The following is a 19,523-nucleotide window of genomic DNA, read 5'->3' as shown; positions in this document are numbered from 1 at the left end:
AAAAAGAATCTCTGAACAAGTTGGGCAGGGTGGAGATAGGGAATCCTGACATGGGAGTTTCAAAATCTTGGCGCGCATTGAGAGTGTATACTATTTTTTCTTATTACTATAATAAAAGTTTCTTAGGATTGCAAGCAGGCGAGGTAGTGGGAAGATATGTTAGGAAATATTAAGGGACTTAGGATGGTCTGTAGAAGGTGTTACTCATTTTTTTCATAACCTAGCAGTCATAAACAGGCAGGCATTTTAAAGGAATTATTGTACACTAATCTGGTCATCTTGCTCACTCTTACTGACCTAAAATCCTCTCGATTTTGGCAGAGCATTCTCCTGAGTGATGACTCCAGTGACAGTGAGTCAGCAACTGATGAGGATGGGGAAGAAGGGGATGAATTTACTCTATCTAGGGAAGAACTTCACAATATGCTGCGACTGCACAAGTACAAGAAACTTCATCGAAGTAAATACAGCAAGGATAAAGAGGTAAAATTCTAGAGTGTAATTTGTCCTTTGCCAACAATTTTTGGAGAGTAGCTTTGCTAACCTGTGCCCTTCAGTACAAAAACCAGGCTTTTCATCCGGTTAGTCTTTGTTTTTAGAGCAGTGAAAACATTGCTGGATTGCAAAGATGCATGGGGTCATTATTTTGCTCATTCCAGCTTCTTAGTGTGACATACAAAAGAACACAGCTTTCTTTTTCATACTGCAGATTTCCCAGCTCTGCTGTGTTCCTTAAAGCGTTTCCTAAGTAAAATACATATTTATAACAATTGAAGTCTGCTTCAGTTACAGCAGTACCAGTATTACAGCGCAGGTTTGCTGTCCACATATGATCCTTACTATGAGCAACAGCGCCATCTCATAGGACCCAAGAAAAAGAAGTTCAAAGAGGAAAAAAAATTAAAAGGTAGGCATTGTATTGATATACTTTCTTAAGATTTTATAAGGGTAGACTTCCTTCCCTACCGGGCTTCTAAACTTTTGTTTTTTTCTTTCATTCATCCTCCCCCAGTGTATTATACTATACTTATTTCACAGACTTCCATTCACATTCTAGCTAATTATACAGGTATATGTAACATCTTGATGCATCTTTGCCAAATCTTTGCCACAGCTCAATTTGACTTCCTCATTGTGTTTATCTTCTTTAATGTTTGTGAATAGAATTTCATTTGAGAGAAGAAAAGTTAATTTGTTCTCACAAGATATTTCTGTATAAAAATGAAGTGAGGATTGTTCAGCCTCAGTAATTAAGCCTTCACGTGATTTCACTACACACCTGCAGAGCAGTGAAGAATTAGCAGGTGTTATACATAGGATCAGGAGCAGGTTTCAAAGCAGTCCTCTTGCTATCTGTTATTGGAAGGAATAGAGCAAAAAAGCACGAATGAATAATAGTGGCCTCGGTTTGTTAAGGGGTAGACTAATCATGTGGCCTTCTGTTCTCATGAAGCTAAGTTGAAAAAGGTGAAGAAAAAGAAGAGACGGGATGAAGAACTCTCGTCTGAGGAGTCTCCACGGCGCCATCACCACCAGACTAAAGTTTTTGCCAAGTTCTCTCATGATACCCCTCCACCAGGGTCCAAGAAAAAGCATTTATCCGTTGAACAGTTGAATGCTCGCCGGCGCAAAGTATGGCTGAGCATTGCTAAAAAGGAGCTGCCGAAGGTGAGCTTTGTCAGTAAAAAAGAGTGAAATAAATATGTTTGGCTGGCAGAGAGTCAGCAAATGCAGGGTTGCAGAATAAGGTAAGGTAGAAGGCCAGGCTAATATTTTATTATTGGTCAATATTGCAGGGTTGGCTGTCTGCTTTTAGGGTGTATTTACTTTTTACAATTACTTTTCTGGTTTTGATTTAAATAAGCAACCTTTTGCTTGCCTAGAAAGAAGCAATAAACCAATATGGCAAAAAGAGTGAAAGAGAGGGGGAGCGCATGCAAAATTGAATATCTTTGATGTGATACAACTATGAGTTGATGTAGAGAAGAAATAATTGTCCATGTTGTGGGCTGGTTTATGGGAATGGGCTAGAACCTCAGAAATAATGAGCTTACATACAGCGGTCTCCTGTTAAGGCTTCAAGGCTGGTGTCACAAGGTAATTGGGTGGAAGATGTGAATGTCCATGGTCTATGTTCCCATAAAACCTGGATTGGTGGGAGCTCTCGGCAGCCAGCCAAGCCAAGGTCAATGTCTATTTGGGCTTTTGACAGCAACTTGTTCCGTTGCCCAGCCTACTGAGATTTCAGTGTAAGCGTTTGTTAATTAGCTGGATAAGTTAGTGTTTGTTGTTTTCTTACCTTCTGAGCTATTTTAATCATGTGTAATTATTTGGAGTTTTTCTCTCTTATAGAGTTTTGCTTTAGTAAAGTCTGTGTATGATTTTATGAAATTTGGTCCGGTCTGAGTTCCTGAGCCCTTTAATTTAAACCACGCTTTTTGGAGCAAGGGTCATCCACCACCTATGTAGTTAAAAGAAAGAGAGAAACAAGTGTAGAAAGAAACTTAGTCCTTTTACCATAGGAGGAAAAATTGTTTTCAGGAATTAAAGGCAAACGACATACTTCCTTGGTGATATTGATCATAGCTTTTCGGGGGGGGGGGAATGTTTATTTGTGTTTTATTTAGCTGTAGCATGCCCCATAGCTTGATCATTTTTATAATAGTCAGCTATCTATACAACTCACACTTTGATTTAGAAACAGTAAAATTACTTTTTAAGAATGTGACCACGCAATGATTTCTTTAACTCTTTCTTCTTTTTAGGCATACAAACAAAAAGTTTCTGCCCGAAACCTGTTTTTAAGCAACAGTCGAAAGGTAAGATGCATCATACATCATTTTAATACAAGATGGAAATTTATTTTATGTGAAACCTTTCAATCTATATTAATCTGTTTGTGTATTATAGGAGTTTATATGCCATCATTCAAATTACCGGGGGCTTACAATACTAAATCAGAAATACAACCCAAATCATTAGAAACATAAAACCCCTAAAGACCAAAAGAAGCAGATAAAGCAATTGAAGTAAAGATGTTGGAAAAATTAAAAGGGGGTTGTCTGGCCCCAAAATGCCATCAACATAGGCACTAGGCAAGCCTCCTTGAGAGCATTCCACAGTTTTGTGCCATTACTAAAAGAACAAAAAACAACCCTTTCCCCCGTAACCACCTATTGCACCTCAGATCAAAAGGGAACCCAGAAAAAGACATCTTGATTGTGTGGAGACAGGCAATATTTCTGATATTCTGGTTCCAAGCTGTGAAAAGCTTTAAAGGTCAAAGCTAGCACTTTGCATTTGGCCTGTAAGCTAACCTGGTGCCAGTGAAGTTGATGAAGCACAGGCATCATGTGACTCTTAATGCGCAGCCTCAGTTTGCTATCTTGTAGCAGTATTTTGAATTAGCTGCCATTTCCAAGCAGTCTTCAAATTCCATCTTTCCTACCTTTCCCTTGGTAGCTGGCTCACCAGTGTATGAGAGAGGTGCGTCGAGCAGCTATCCAAGCCCAAAAGAACTGCAAGGAGACTCTGCCGAGGGCACGCCGCCTTACGAAGGAGATGCTTCTTTACTGGAAGAAATACGAGAAAGTGGAGAAAGAACACCGCAAAAGAGCCGAGAAGGAGGCACTGGAGCAGCGCAAACTGGATGAGGAGATGAGAGAGGTGAGACTATATCACAGATAGATGAAAATTTAGGCAGCAAAACCGAGATATCAGCTGCAGTCATTGCAGTGCTCTGTATGTCAAGAGACTCAAATGCACTGCAGACCAGTTTTTACTTCTTTTTATGATTGTGTTCCAACTGCTTTAGTTTAATTCCCAGCTAAAAAAAATGCCATGCTCCTCACACTGTTACTTTTAGATTACCTGTGGCTGCCCAGGTGTTCTTGAACTCCAACTCAGCCAAAAGCAACTGGTGGGCCAACCTTTCCTCACCCTTGACCTGGTGGAAATACTTTTAATGTTTCTGGATACATTGGTGCAGATCTGAGTGCTACTTTTTAAGTGCATCTGATAAGCCAGGTGTCCTTTGGCCTGCATAGCACAATTTTCTGTGCTAGGCTGCTGGTACTTAGAATACTGGTTTCCTTTAGTTGAGAAATAAGATCTCTTTACATGCCCTGAACAGTAATCTTTTACTGTGTCAATATGCAAGCCACTAAAGAAAGGCCTGGCTGTGTTTCTCTTCATCTGAAAATGTCTTTTGTTTTTGTTGCCGTCAAAGATCTATTTTCTGTTTTAATTTTGTATAATCCAGCCAAGGCATACTTTACCATATGGTGCCTTTTCATAAGATTTCATCTCAAGGTTAGCAAGAAAGAACAAATGTTTTTGCAGTGGTAGGGTGATTGTCAACACTTTGATATTAAAATGGTACAAGGATATAATTAAGTCTTCAATATGTTTACAGTCATCAAAATTACCTGTATTGTTTTAACTTCTTTTGAGGTTACTTTAGTATATGTCCTGCCAAAGTGAGCACTTTTGTAATTTCCTGTGTCCTTCTGTAACTTATTTTAGGCTAAACGGCAGCAGAGAAAGCTTAACTTCCTGATTACGCAGACAGAGCTGTATGCCCACTTCATGAGCCGCAAACGTGATATAGGACATGATGGAATCCAGGAGGAAATCTTGAGGAAACTTGAAGACAGTTCTATCCAGAGGCAGATTGATATTGGTGGAGGAGTCGTAGTCAACATTACCCAAGAGGATTATGGTAAGGAGTTGAACTGAACTCCGGCATGATTTAGGTGAATCATGCAAGTCATTGCTGTATTGCAGGCTTTTGGATATGTGTGTGTTTGGCCTATCTATGAAGCCTTGAGATTAATCCATGTGAACTTGTTTCTTTTTCCAAATTTGGTGGTATTTTCAGATAGTAACTACTACAAGGCTCAGGCCCTGAAGAATGCCGAAGATGCCTATCGGATTCATCAGGCCCAGGTAAGTACTCAGAAAGAACAATGGAGTAAAGTGTTCTGGAGTGCCTGGGACAGGAACGGGACACTTAAGCTTGCCTTATATATTACTAGGTTTAGTCTGTGCACCATAAATCTGTTAATTTGGAATTCTGTGTCTATCAAAACTATGAGAAAGCTGGCTTCTGCTGATTTTAAAGCAAGAGCAAGTTAAAGGGAAATATTACTACAGTGAGTCTGTTAACCCTGATTACACTCATATAGAAACTACTGAGGTTTGTCCACTGGTAATTATTGGCAAAACCTATTGGTGTTTCGCAACTTTCTGACTAGTTGCAGGACCTTAGCCAGACCTAGCAGAGTACACGCAGAAACTACGGAAGCAATTGGCGACTTGGCTGCAGACAGGATAGACGAAGCAGGAACTAGGAACTTGTAGTTAGGTGTTTATTATATACAATGGACTATTTACAGGAACAGAAAACAGATCTTTAGCAAGCTCTCTCTGACACAGAACACAACTCCTACACGAACCACTGAACTAACAGTTAGTAGGCCATTAATTATCACTCCCTTGAGAGAGCTTGACCAATCAGGGAGTGGTCTCCATGTCTCTGTTATCACCAGGCAGACTTACTCCTTCAGATTGCCTTCTGGCTGTCTGCCAAACCTTAATTGACTCTGTGTGAGTAGCTGCACGTACACAGTTTCCCAACAGTAATGGCGTTCCAGTAAGCTTTCATGGGGTTATAACCTTCCCCCCCCCACACACTTCTCCTTGTTTAGACACGGTCATTTGATGAAGATGCTAAAGAGAGTCGGGCAGCAGCCCTTCGGGCTGCCAACAGGTCTGGCAGCGGCTTCGGAGAAAGTTACAGCCTTGCCAACCCATCTATCCGGGCAGGAGAGGACATTCCACAGCCTACCATTTTCAATGGTAAACTGAAAGGTTACCAGCTGAAAGGCATGAACTGGCTGGCCAACCTTTATGAGCAGGTATGCAATTGTTACTTGAAGCTAGTTCTTTGAGCCGAGTTCCTTCTTGGTAGAGCTCCAGGGAAAGGGATGCATTGCAAATAGATGAACTGGGCTCATAGTCTTGTAATTAAAAAATCCTTTATAAGGACAACTCAAGATATGGTATCAGGGATAACCTGACAGATTAGCAGATATTATGGAACTTTCAAGTGGCACCTGATGTTTGAGGGAGGATAGTGGGCTTCAGTAATTTACTGATTTTCTAGTTGTCTCTTGGGCATTTTAGTCTGTCTTGCTCAGACTAGACTTGTAAAGTGGCTGTAACTCTTGCAGGGCATCAATGGAATCCTGGCAGACGAAATGGGGTTGGGTAAAACAGTGCAGAGTATTGCCTTGTTAGCACATCTGGCTGAGGTAGGTGGATTCTTTGTCTTTTACAACCCCCGTACTTAGTATGTGGTTTAAATGGACCTTAGCTTACACATTTCTGCATTGACATTTATTTTCAGTCCATACATCACCCAAATTAACCTGCTTTGCTATTCTTAAGTGCCTTTCCAGGACTTATATAGCTGAATGTTTTCTGTGTTCCTGGTATTAGTCAACCCCCTCCTGATCTATAGCGCTACTGCTCCATTATCTTAACTGAGCTTTGTATATATTTTTCTGCATAATTTCCTCATAGCCTATATATTTTGTTTATACACAATATTTCATTTTAATGTTTTTTCGGATATTGCTACATTCAGTTAAGTTCTCTTTCCTCTTCCAGAGAGAGAACATCTGGGGACCCTTTTTAATTATTTCACCGGCTTCCACCCTAAACAACTGGCATCAGGAGTTTGCCAGATTTGTTCCTAGGTTTAAGGTAACAAGCATTCTTGAAATGATTCCACAGTTAACTTCCTGTTCTATTATATGCTTAGACTGAAAATTGAGAGGGTGTAATAAGCATGTTGGTTCATTCTCTCCCCTCTTCTCCCTGGCCTTTTTAGCTGTAATTTCTTAATTGTTTTCTAAATTTCTGGTGAATAACCTTTTTGGGGTCTTAGTACACTGAGAGGATTGTCCCATCACCCCAGTGCCTAACCCACAAGTCCTCCTAGATGTTTTATCGTGTTTTTAATATTCTGTTGGGAGCCGCCCAGATAGGTGCGGTATAAATAAAATATTATTATTTATTTTATTTTATTTTATTTTATATTTTATTTTATTTTATTTTAATTTTATTTTATTTTATTTTTATTATTATCTGTAGCTGTTTCACACTATACATGGCAGCTGGCTTTACCACCATTTTTCATGGTAAGCATGTAAAGTGTGGAGGGAAGAGAACATGTCCCTAACCAAGCTGCAGACAACAACCGGAGGAGTGCAACTCCTTGGTATATGTACAATGTCTGTTTGGTGACTGTATGTATTTACTTCACACTTTACATATTTATCACAAAAAACCACAATTTTCATATGTTTGTCGCATAAAGTGAAAAGCGCCTTAGAGAAACTATACTGTACATACATACACATAATTTGTTTTATGCTGTTCCTAGCTTTATCAGCAGATGGCAGTGTAGCATTACATGTAGTATTACATTTGAAAGAGAAATTGATGCTGCAATCAACTTTTTATTCTTGTTCAGCAATTTCTTACAAATAGGATCTGTGCTTTTAGAAATATTGTTGCATTTTTCTTTTACGCTATGAATTGCACTCTGATTTCAGCCTGCCTTCATGAAAAATAATGCTTTATTGGATTTTTTTGGGGGGGGGTGTTTTGCATAGGGCAGAAATATGAAATAGTTCCACTTCTCTTCAGATTTGTTAGAAAGCACTTTCTTGACATTTGTTTGTGTGTCCGTCCTAGGTGCTACCTTACTGGGGAAATCCCCATGACCGAAAAGTGATCAGGAAATTCTGGAGTCAGGTACGTCTTAACTTATTTTAAAAGCCTTTCTGGTTCTTGTTCATTTACAATAGACTATGAAAATATATACCCAAAGGACAAATGATAAATGTATCTATTATGCTGTTCCCGTTTTCAATTTTAGTTTAATATTCATCTTCCCTACGATACCTACCTCTGTTTTTCTTCTAAATCACATATTGTACAGCCTTCCTAGTGTAGTGGTTAAGAGCAGTGGACTCGTAATCTGGTGAACCGGGTTCGCGTCTCCGCTCCTCCACATGCAGCTGCTGGGTGACCTTGGGCTAGTCACACTTCTCTGAAGTCTCTCAGCCCCACTCACCTCACAGAGTGTTTGTTGTGGGGGAGGAAGGGAAAGGAGATTGTTAGCCGCTTTGAGACTCCTTCAGGTAGTGATAAAGCAGGATATCAAAGCCAAACTCTCCTTCTTCTTCTTAAGTCCCAGTTCTCAGTAGTCCACATTATATATCCTATATTTCTCTTGCCCAGTTGCAGCATCTATGCTTACTCTCCCCTTTCCTTGTGTGCTTCTGTTTTGAACTTCTTGGAATTTCCCTTCCCTGCTCCAACATTTGAGCTCTTCTTATGAAAGAATCTGCTACTACTTTGGCCCTGACTCTTAGAACAATGTAAGTGGAAGTCTGACTATAGCAAGCAGATTGCTTCCTGAGTGGTAGAACTACATGTCATGGCTTAAATCATTATGATACAGGACCTTCTAGTTAGGAAATTGGAGGTATAATTTTAAGGGAGAGTACCAACAATGTTCTTAATGTGGTGTGTGGATCCCCCCCCCACTAACTCAGGCATTGAATATGGAAAAAGATGGGGAATGTAATGTGTGAGTTCCTGAATATAGATATTTTACCTTAGTATCACTGATGAGTCAACTCAGTTTATATAACTAAAATATGTTTTCATAATTGCAGAAGACTTTGTATACTCAGGATGCTCCTTTCCATGTCGTGATCACCAGTTATCAGCTTGTAGTCCAAGATGTGAAGTATTTTCAACGGGTTAAGTGGCAATACATGGTGCTAGATGAGGCTCAGGCACTGAAGAGTAGCTCTAGGTAAGAAAGAAAAAAAATCTGAGTCTTTTTGGCCAGTGATAGAATAGGAAACACGGCTGTAACAGATTTATACTATCTTAAAATGCTTAATATTGTAGTTTTTTAAAATATATTTTTCCATCTCTGATCAAGCTGCCATGACCTAGTTTGGATATACACTGTTGTGATAGCTTAGAAGGTTATTTAAAAAAACCCAAACACAATCAAGCAGTATATAAATTTTGATACATAAATCAAGCTGCCCATACTTTATCATCCCAAAGGAATCTGGGCAGTTTGTGACTGGAAAATTCACTTTTTCAACTGGATGCAAGAATGTTTCCCCAAAATCTTTCTTAGCAAGTTATTGAGTTGGAATTGATCGGTAGCACCCACCTCCTTGAAATTCTTTGGGTTGTGTTAACCTACTTGAATGGAAAGCTGTCCTTTTCCTGTGAGAAACCTGGCAGCGTCGCAAGGCAATCGTCGATGTCAGGAATCCATGGTACCTGCAGGACCTTGGAGAGCTCTCAAAGTCTTGCTGAAGCAGCCATAGAAGACGCTGTCCCTGCAAGCACTAGATCCAAGACTATAAACTTTGACTGAACCTGTAATGCAGTAAGCCCGGCTCCCCAGAGGAGATGTTTCCCTTTGAGTCCTCTGTAGCATATTGTACAATCCCTGGGTATTATTATTATATTTATTTCATTAATTCAGTTCATATCCCAACCTTCCTTCCAAAGGAGCTCAGGTTGGGAAACACATAGCTAACAAAAAACATATCTAAAGATGGTTAAATACATTATCTCAGCCAATGATTTCAGCGTTGCCAGGACATTATTGTTTTGCCATTAAATACCTGGGTAAGCAGGATTGTTTTTAAATTCCTTCTGAAAGTAATGAGGGAGACAGACCTACCTCTCCAGGGGAAGCATTCCATAACTGGGGAACCACCACTGAGAAAGCCCTATCCTGTGTTAGCTCCAACCGAGTTGTGGCCTCACCTGCCACTCAATAGAGTCTGAGATGGTTGTATTGGGGGAGGCAATCTGTTAGGTACTTGGGTCCCAAGCCACAAAGGGATGTGTATGCTAGTACTAACACTTCAAATTGTGCCTGGTAGTTCACTGGCAGCCAGTGCAGTGCTTTCAGAAGCAGCAATGCTTGATGCCATAGGCTGCCTCGCCAGCCAGCCATCAGCCACGTTCTTCACTAGCTGCAGCCTCTGCACCATCTTCAATGGCAGCACCACTACAGACTGCGGGTCACGACTGAAGCTAGTGGTCAGATGTATTTATGGCTCAGTAATGTTTGACATCATTTGTTTATATTACAACATATGGTTTACATTATGTTGCATCTCTAGAATAACTTCAGGAAAGAAATGGAATGTAGGGACTTAACATGATAAGAAAATTGTATGTAGTCTTTTCTCTTTCCTACAAGATACCTTCTACATTAATGTTCTTTCTTGCCACTTTTTATCATAGCTAAATTCTATTAATTAAAATAACATTGGTATTTCAGCGTTCGTTGGAAAATTCTGCTTCAGTTCCAGTGCCGAAATAGACTGTTGCTGACTGGGACACCCATCCAAAACACCATGGCTGAGGTATGCACGACTCCCTCCAGTTCACACTATTCTGGATTAATTTATAAACAAAGATATTCTGATCAGTATCTAAACAAGCAATACATTTACTTTGGGAGAAAACTCCACACACGCTGAAGTTTCATTTGTTGCTTGGACTGCAACAGTTCTATTATTTTCTGTTTAAAAGCTAGCTTCTCTTTTTTGGCAGTGGGAACTTTTCTAGTAGAAATCCACATATGTGTGCTCATATCATTCCCATGTTCCTGGACCCTGTACCATAACAATAACTATGCATCAAATGAACGGAAGTATTATATCCCATTCATTGGACTGAAAAGTGTTAAAGATGCATGATAGACCAGTTAATTGATTTTTCAAAGAATAAATGAATGATTCTGTGTTTTCACAATTTCTTATGGACTTTGAACATCTGCATAAGCTGACTGACTAGGATAATGAAGTTGCTTAAATTTTGATAGGTGCACAGATTACATATATTGATAGTTTAACTGTTCAGCAGAAACCCCTTGAATAACTGTGTAAATGGCCCCTGCTTCACCTTGTGGTACACTCACTGGTCACAGATGATATTTTTTACCCTTACAGTTCTAGTAGGTGCAAAATCTTAGTTGTTACACTGCAGGGTTAGTTGCACATGGCCTTCTCTCTCCCTTTCTTATTCTTCAGGGTCCCAGAAGGGGGCACCCACTATGAAGGAAGCAGCAAGGGATACTATTACTGAAGTGCAAATAGGCACCCAGTCACCCTTTATACATCTACTGAAAATTTGCTATGAAGGGTGGGAGAATTGGCAGAAGAGCTTTATTCTGCATTTGAATCACAGTCAGGGCACTTTATGCATCTGGAAGATTGTTATTCTGTGTCTTGCTTCTTTATTTACAGCACCATGTTCTCGTCTCCTAGCAGAGAAGCTTGCTAGTGACCCAGACATGTGTGACTCTGAGACACTTTTCATAGAAAACAGAATAATTTTAGTGCAATCTGCATAGTTGCACTCTTGCCAACCTCTCTTTCTGGAGTTCTGTGCCCATAGCTTTATCCTAGTGGTTGGGTTTGGAATTAGAAAAGGGAAAGACCTGTTTCACCCTACTATCAGATGTGGAGAGGGGCTTCTCTGTCACAGTTATTGAAAGGTTTCCTTTTAAGTGGCGACAGGGTTACTGGCAAGACTCTATGGTTTACTTACTTGGTGGGCTAACTTCTAGTACTTACTTTTGCTCTTACGTTGCAGCTCTGGGCTTTGCTTCATTTCATTATGCCAACACTGTTTGACTCGCACGAGGAATTCAATGAATGGTTTTCTAAAGATATCGAAAGCCATGCGGAGAACAAATCGGCCATTGATGAGAGTGAGTATTGTGCAGGAATCTGTCTTTTCTGTATGAGAATTCTGCAGCTTGAGCAGAACTGCCCGGAGTGACCAAAATGAATTGTTAACTGTTCCTTAATTGCTTTTTAACTCTACTTTCAGATAGACTTAATATGTGCTGCTAAGGATTGTTTTTGTGGAAGCTGAGATAAGACTACAGATGAGTTTTTGGAAAGAGCAGCAGTAGCAGTTTTTCACATAGGGAAGGAGAATACTGCAGTGTCTGAGATTTGGGATAGTGAAATACTTCCTAGGTCAACATATAGATAAACTTGAGTATTCAATCCTACAAGATCTAGTGATGGACACTAAATTGGATACCTTTCAAAGGGGATTAGGCACATTTATGGAGGATAAGGTTCTTTGCAACTACTAGTTATGACGACTTCATGTTATTTTCAAAACTTAAATTGTCAGTGCTCATTAGTAGTTTCCAGACATAGACTGCATCGCTTCAGTTTTATGAGCTGGTCACTGCTGGCACAGCTGTTAAATTTGGCTAAATGACAACCAAAATAGTAGAATCTAGTTTAGTCATGAATTCTACTCAATATCGATCTAGAGCAGAATTCTAATGTACAGTTGTACCTTGGATCCCAAACGCCCTAGAACTCTGATGTTTTGGCTCCCGAATGCCACAAACCTGGAAGTGATTCTTCTGGTTTGCGAATGTTCTTTTGGAACCCAAACGTCTGACGGGGCTTCCGCAGCTCCTGATGCAGCCAATCAGAAGCCACAATTTGGTTTTCAAACGTTTTGGAAGTCAAACAGACTTCTTGAATGGATTCTGTTTGACTTCCAAGGTACAACTGTATAGTTAGCAGACTGAAAACTTAAACACATTGCAGGATTCGCCAAAAATAGACCAGAGGCGATTAATAAAGCCAGTGTGGTGTAGTGGTTAAGAGCGGTAGACTTGTAATCTGGTGAACCAGGTTCGCGTCTCCGCTTCTCCACATGCAGCTGCTGGGTGACTTTGGGCTAGTCACACTTCTTTGAAGTCTCTCAGCGTCACTCACCTCACAGAGTGTTTGTTGAGGGGAGGAGGGGAAAGGAGAATGTTAGCTGCTTTGAGACTCCTTTGGGTAGTGATAAAGTGGGATATCAAATCCAAACTCTTCTTCTAATATTTCATCCAGCAGAGCTTTACTGCTACTGAAGGCAAATGAGTATAATGGTCACAGATCCAATACATTCAGGATTGGCACTGTCCATATGAAGTCCACTTGCAGTAGACTTAACTGAAACTTACAATAACTTATAATAAGACTAAATCTTAACATTAAGCATGCTTTGTACAGAGCAGCACACCAGAAGGAAAGAGAGAGAAAAGAGAGAGACCCAGGCTCCTTCTAGCCTATTATTATAGCATGACCTTGACAAAAAAGATAACACAACCAGTTTAAGCCAGCTGTACTCAACTTCTCTGAAGGAATAGCCCAAACATCATGAACCTTTTGCTTGTTTATTTCACACAGAGAAGCTTCCAGAACCCTCTTGAATGAATTAGAATAGGAAAGATCTCTACACATCAGATCCACACTTTCTGTACTAAGAAATTCAAACTGACAAGTTTTTAATCGTAGATTGTTGTTTCTTTCTCATCAAATTTCAGATCAGCTTTCTCGCTTGCACATGATCCTGAAGCCTTTCATGTTGAGAAGAATCAAAAAAGATGTGGAAAACGAGCTGTCAGATAAGGTGCCAAACATAATTAAATTCTTTTTTTCCTCATGTTTGTTGTTTCCATTTTTTTAAGGCTTTAATTTACAGTGTTCGTGTTCTCCCTTAAATCAGAATTCAAAAGGCCTCTCCCTTTCGAATAGTTATTGAACTTCTGCCAGGACAGTCTAATGGTATTGTCATCTTCTCTCAAAACTTGTACATTCATATAAAATATGACCATAAAAATCCTTAAAGCTGCACAGTCTTTACAAAGCAAAGTCAGTTAATGAACAGATGCTGCATTGTCAGCTTGTGTATCCAAACCTTTTTGTCAGTTATCAGAATGCGCTCATTCGCACATCCGAGATCACTTCAGTTTTATAAACTGGTCACTGCTAGCAGTTATGAGATACGACAAAATGAAAATGAAAGTAGTGAAACCTAGTTTTTTATTGTCGATGTAGTAATTGTAGGGGTGGATTTTGGTTTTGCTTTTTATTTGCAATGAGCAGCATTTCAGCGCAACAATCAAATGTTGCAAAATCAGACTTAAAAGTCCAAAGAAGACTTGGTATTATCATACCAAGAGTATCTAGGCTGATGCTCTGTCATGCAGCTACTGTTAGCATTTTTCAGTCCACAAAATTATGCCTATTCCATAACATTGACTATAATGCATCATGATATCTCACAAATAACATTTGTTGGCTTAGTTTTCATTCCCTGCCTCTCTGTTTTATTTCCCTGCTTCTAGATTTCAGTTTTGAAAGTACCTGCCACCTCATCCATGCTGTTCCCTCCCAGGGGAAATCTAGCAAGCCCCATCTCTACATTCTCTGTCTTGTGCACTCTTTAAAAATATTTTTTATCAAGGAGGGCCTTCTTTTAATTTTAATCAGGTTGTGCTGGCTGTGAGTGCCCTATCCACTACAGTCATTCATGGATTGTGTATGGGTTGAACCTGGCTCTGCTATTGGCTTCTCTCAATAACAGTTTAATATGCTTCAATCTCTTTCTCTCTTTCTCTTTAAGATTGAGATCCTTATGTATTGCCAGCAAACCAGCCGGCAAAAATTACTGTACCAGGCTTTGAAGAACAAAATTTCTATTGATGACCTTTTGCAGTCGTCCATGGGTACAACCCAGCAAGCACAGAACACTACCAGTAGCCTCATGAATCTAGTCATGCAGTTCCGGAAGGTGAGATTTGTGAACACTGGTTACACTGATATGGTTGTCTGATGATCACTTCAGCAAAAATGACCAGATACCTACATTCCATTACATTCAAGTGCAAGTGCAACACTGAACAAGTTGCAGTCAGTCTTTAGTTGTGACTGTATGCTGCAGCTAATAGGTCACAGCTGGAGTTCTAGCCATTTCACATAATACAAATAAATTTGTGCTGGGAAGAGTGAATCCTTTGGAAAGAAAGTAGGATGGGCAATTGAGAACACAGTTATATTGCCTAGATTTCACATGTGCCTAGCCTAAAATGATTAACTTTTTAAATTACAATGTTCAAACCACTTTTAATCAAGTAGTCCTATTAAGGACATGCTTCGCAATTTGTCCAGGTTTTTTCCAGCTATTAAGAAGAAATAATACACATGTTTTCCTTCTGCAGTTTCTGACAACTTAAATTTCATTTATAGGTCTGCAATCACCCAGAACTCTTTGAACGACAAGAAACTTGGTCTCCATTTCACATTTCAGTAAAGCCATACCAGATTTCAAAGTTTCTCTACCGCCATGGGCAAATCAGGGTGTTTAACCACTCACGGGACAGGTAAGCAATGTTGGCAGATCTGCCAAGAGGGAAGATACAGGTGAACCTACTATACCGGGCCCAGAGCCAGCAGGGGATCCAGATTCTAACCTTTCATTTTTTGTTTCCTTTTTTAAAAGCAAGTCTGAAAACCCTGTAGAACGAGAGATACAAATCAAAATAAGTAGGGACCATTCTAACTAATTACTTTGTGAAAAATCAGCCACTCACAGCTATGGTTAGTGGGATGTAGAGAAATAATAAATCACAAATGCACCAGGGAAGACTAAAAATGGCTTCAAAACAAACAAGGAAGTCCTTTCTTTGGGCAGCAGGGAAGAGGTTTCTTGGTTCTTTTTGAAGCCATTTTGGGATCTTCCCTGGTAGTGTGATTGTAGCCTAGAGAAAACAATTGTGAACTCATGGATTTTAGCTGTTGTGACTGAATGGAAGCTTAATCTCCCTCACAGCATTGTTAGGCGAAAACAATGTTCTGAGCTCCTTAGAGGAAGGGTAGCATACAAAAGAAACAAAACTTTGAACAGGAGTTAATTAATATATGTTTAAATTGTCCCATTTTTATTCTTCTGTCAATTTATAGGTGGTTGCAGTTTATACTTTCTCCTTTTGCTCCAGACCACATCCAGCAGTCTCTCTTCCATAGGAGAGGTAGGTTGAAAAACATAAGGGTGAAGTTAGCTTATTTCATTATGTGAAGGAAGACATTTTATTGGCATTAGGATTAGAATTTTTATTTTAATTGAAGTTACAAGGAAGGCAGTGTCTTCTAGATTGATTATTCCGTTCCTGAACTGTTTTACACTTCGGTGTTCTTAATGCTTAACCCAAATTTCCTTTCTGTAGATGAAATCTTTATCACCCTCTCCTCAATAAATGAACAATCGTTCACCTTAGAACTCGCCTTAGAATTGTAGAGCAATTGTGGAGCCCCCAACTGACCCCCTGCAGTCTTCTTAAATCTATTGGTGTATGCCATCACTGCTTCCCCCATTGTTTCATAAGAGCTTTTCCTTCTATTGGTTTAATTCTTCTCATTTAACGAGATTGATCTTAAACTAGTCTGTTCAGAATTGAACATAGTACAGTGGTACCTCGGAAGTCGAACGGAATCCATTCTGGAAGTCCATTTCACTTCCAAAACGTTCGGAAACCAAGGCGCAGCTTCCAATTGGCTGCAGGAAGCTCGGGTTTCAAAGAACGTTCACAAACCAGAACACTCACTTCAGGGTTTGCGGCATTTGGGAGCCAAAACGTTCGACTCGCAAGGCGTTTGGGATCCAAGGTACGACTGTACTTCAAGTTAGAACATATTAGCACCCAGTATAATGGTACTTTTAATTCTTATTATCAACTATCTTTTGTAGCTTGGTACTAAGTAGAAGGAATCTGCATTTTTCAGCACTGTATTATGTCTTTTGTTTCCTGTAGCAGATGCTTATTCTCAGCCATGTCATTTTTATAGGTGCTGAAGAAGAGAGTTGTTTCTCTTTCCTACGGTTTATTGATGTTTCTCCAGCAGAGATTGCTAACCTCATGCATCAGGGACATCTAGCCAGGTGAGCAATTCTGTTTGAATCTTAAAACAATGACCGTGTGTGTGTGTGTGTTTATTTAAAAAATCACTTGCATATAAATAGGCTGGAAAAATGGGTGCATGTATCTGTCTTTGCAAAATGTTTACAGCTGATAGTTATATATATACCATGCTGGAATACTGGACAATTACAAAACCTATAATCAGGCATTAAAAATGGACAAAGTGATAACAACAACAACAACAACAAGGGAAGCAATCCCATAGATAAAATCTATGCGTACACTGTACTGTAGTCAGTTAAGCCAGGGGCCCCCTTGCTGCAAGGGGGAAGGGGACAAACCCATCTCCAGCCCTAACCAGCTCCACTTCCATGGCCAGAAGAGGGGGGGTGGTGAGCTTCCCTGCCCTGGAAGCAGCCGGGCTGCCTGCAGTTGCACCCGCGTCCTCGCAGGGAGCAGTATCTGTGAGACACAAAAAAATGAGGTATGCCTGTATTTGTCTGATTGTCGTTCGCAGAGGTATGAATAAGAATGTCTACTATGATTTCTTTCAGATGGTTAGCTCTTTTCCTGTCTCTGAAAGCCGCCTACAGGCTCCACCACTTTCGTTTCTGGAGAGAACCAGAAGAAGATGACCAGCATAAGACTCAGCGTCTGAAGAATAAAGATTTCCTGCTGGATGTCAATTTCCCACTCTCCTCCCCCAACTTGCACAGCTGCACTTTGCTGCAGGTAAGCAATACTTTCAGCTGTATGCAAGTCAAACTGCTTGAGTTAAATGAAATTGGAAAGAAAGAAAGAAAGAAAGAAAGATGATAGATGATAGATAGATAGATAGATAGATAGATAGATGATAGATAGATAGATCTTGGAGTGGAATAATGTGGTCAGGGTTGTGTATACTCTATGCTATTTAGTTACTTAATCACATTATTTACATTCTACCCAATATTGAAGCTTCTCGGTGTGGAAAAATTAGAACCATTGAAAGTGGTAAGACGCATCAGTGTTAAACCTGCAGCAGCAAATAATAGTATTAAGTATCTAAAAATATTTTTAAGCTGGAAGAGCATTTCCAGCCCACCCACACATAACCTGTGTTAACCATTTGGCATTACAATAAAATAAGATTCTGCACCAGGCAATCCTTTTGTTCAAATGTTTTGGTTTTGAATGAATTTGAATTTATCCCCATGCCAACTTTGCATTAGGGGCAGAAAGACCTTGCATAAAAAGAATAATAGAAACCTGTAATGTAGGGATGCTCAATGGTCTATGCTTTCTGTTCATCAATTAGGGGAAAAGGTTGTGCTATAACTGCCCCCACCCACAGTCACTTTAAATAATAAATGTCATCTCAGACTGTTAAAGAAAGGGGTAATAACTAACTTTATGTCACAGGTTGGAAATGATGTCCCTATGTCATATGCTGTAATGACTACCTTCTCGCTCCAGCATTTAATGGTAGAAAAGGGATCACTAACAGTCCCACTTTTGCAGGATCTGGCAATTGTAATCCCTAAAGCCTGTATAGTTTTTTGCGTGGTAGAGCTTGTGAAGAGAAGGGGTCAAAACCAAGCTAAAAGCAACCATTTTGGCTTTTGAAGTGCATCTTTCTGGACCAACCGTTTGTAAAATGTCTGTGTCTCAAGTTCTAGTAGCCCACCAGACCATTTAGTCCCTGTTTTGTTAGGTTCGTGTGACACATCACACATCGTGTGACACATCTTTAGAAGATAATTATTCTATGTACATAGTGTTTGAATCGTTAAACTACAGACTGGTGCTCCTTTTACAACAAAGATTAGCAATAGTTAGTGGCTGCATTCAGATGCAGTGCTTAACGGGGGTTTAATATTACTACAGTGGACCTCATACTTTTGTGCTCTTCTCTTCTTTCTCCCCCTCCAGTGAGGCACTGCAAGAAGGAGATCTAAAGCTTCTGTTTTATGTTAACTGCAGTTTATTCTTCTAACCAAACCCTAAACTTTGGTTGATATTAACTATGGTTAGTTGAAGCAAGCCAGCTTCAAAAGTTATGGTTCGAAATGGGCCTGTTTCAACTTAACTGTAGTTAAGATGGACTACAGTTTGTCTGGGTTGGAATGACATGACAAACTGCAGTTAATCTTAAGCAGAAACAAAAGCTTATTTCTCCTCATGACTCCACCAAAGACTTGGTGAGAGTGTGAGCCCAAGGTTTAGCATTACATTAGAAGGAGGACATTGTGTGACTTGTTTTTTGTCTAAATTTAGTAACTAGAGTGAATAATGCATAAAGGAAACTTGAACAGGTTTTCAGTGTACTTCAGGTACTGTTAGCTTAACCAGGATGAGTGAGAGAACTTTTAATTACAAAGAGTTGGTCCTTGCAGTTTTAAAAAACTTCTACATATATATCTCTGCATAGAAGCAGTTTATGCGACTGTTACTTCCATATGCGCCCTGCAGGCTTTATGCCTCTGAATACAGGTGGGCAGAGTGCAGTTGTGCTTGTAGCTGGATTGTAGCTTGCAGGACTACAAAAGGCGTCTAGTCAGCTTCTGGACTAGAGGACCGTTGACCTGCAGGCTCGTCTTACTTGCTCACAACCACTGGCGATCTTACGTATTCCCATGGGCAATCATATGAAAACCAGATTGCATGGGAGCTACAAGGACTTAGCGTCTGTGTT

General features: G+C 39.8%; 1 protein-coding gene across 2 annotated transcripts in view; it reads left to right on the top strand.

The window, feature by feature from the left end:
* Positions 1–19,523, top strand: part of INO80 (INO80 complex ATPase subunit) — a 54,250-nt gene that overhangs the window by 11,792 nt on the left and 22,935 nt on the right. For both annotated transcript variants that reach the window (XM_053382939.1, XM_053382931.1), the window contains exons 5-24: positions 322–483; positions 787–907; positions 1,454–1,668; positions 2,766–2,819; positions 3,463–3,666; positions 4,525–4,720; positions 4,880–4,947; positions 5,709–5,918; positions 6,234–6,314; positions 6,673–6,768; positions 7,765–7,824; positions 8,754–8,896; positions 10,403–10,487; positions 11,722–11,839; positions 13,475–13,560; positions 14,557–14,724; positions 15,180–15,313; positions 15,894–15,961; positions 16,776–16,869; positions 17,404–17,581. In XM_053382939.1, coding sequence (XP_053238914.1) covers positions 322–483; positions 787–907; positions 1,454–1,668; positions 2,766–2,819; positions 3,463–3,666; positions 4,525–4,720; positions 4,880–4,947; positions 5,709–5,918; positions 6,234–6,314; positions 6,673–6,768; positions 7,765–7,824; positions 8,754–8,896; positions 10,403–10,487; positions 11,722–11,839; positions 13,475–13,560; positions 14,557–14,724; positions 15,180–15,313; positions 15,894–15,961; positions 16,776–16,869; positions 17,404–17,581 — 2,541 coding nt within the window. The remainder of the gene's footprint in view (positions 1–321; positions 484–786; positions 908–1,453; positions 1,669–2,765; positions 2,820–3,462; positions 3,667–4,524; positions 4,721–4,879; positions 4,948–5,708; positions 5,919–6,233; positions 6,315–6,672; positions 6,769–7,764; positions 7,825–8,753; positions 8,897–10,402; positions 10,488–11,721; positions 11,840–13,474; positions 13,561–14,556; positions 14,725–15,179; positions 15,314–15,893; positions 15,962–16,775; positions 16,870–17,403; positions 17,582–19,523) is intronic.

Source organism: Podarcis raffonei, chromosome 1 (assembly GCF_027172205.1).
Source record: "Podarcis raffonei isolate rPodRaf1 chromosome 1, rPodRaf1.pri, whole genome shotgun sequence".
Taxonomy (NCBI): Eukaryota; Metazoa; Chordata; class Lepidosauria; order Squamata; family Lacertidae; genus Podarcis; species Podarcis raffonei.
This window is presented reverse-complemented; position numbering and strand designations above follow the sequence as displayed.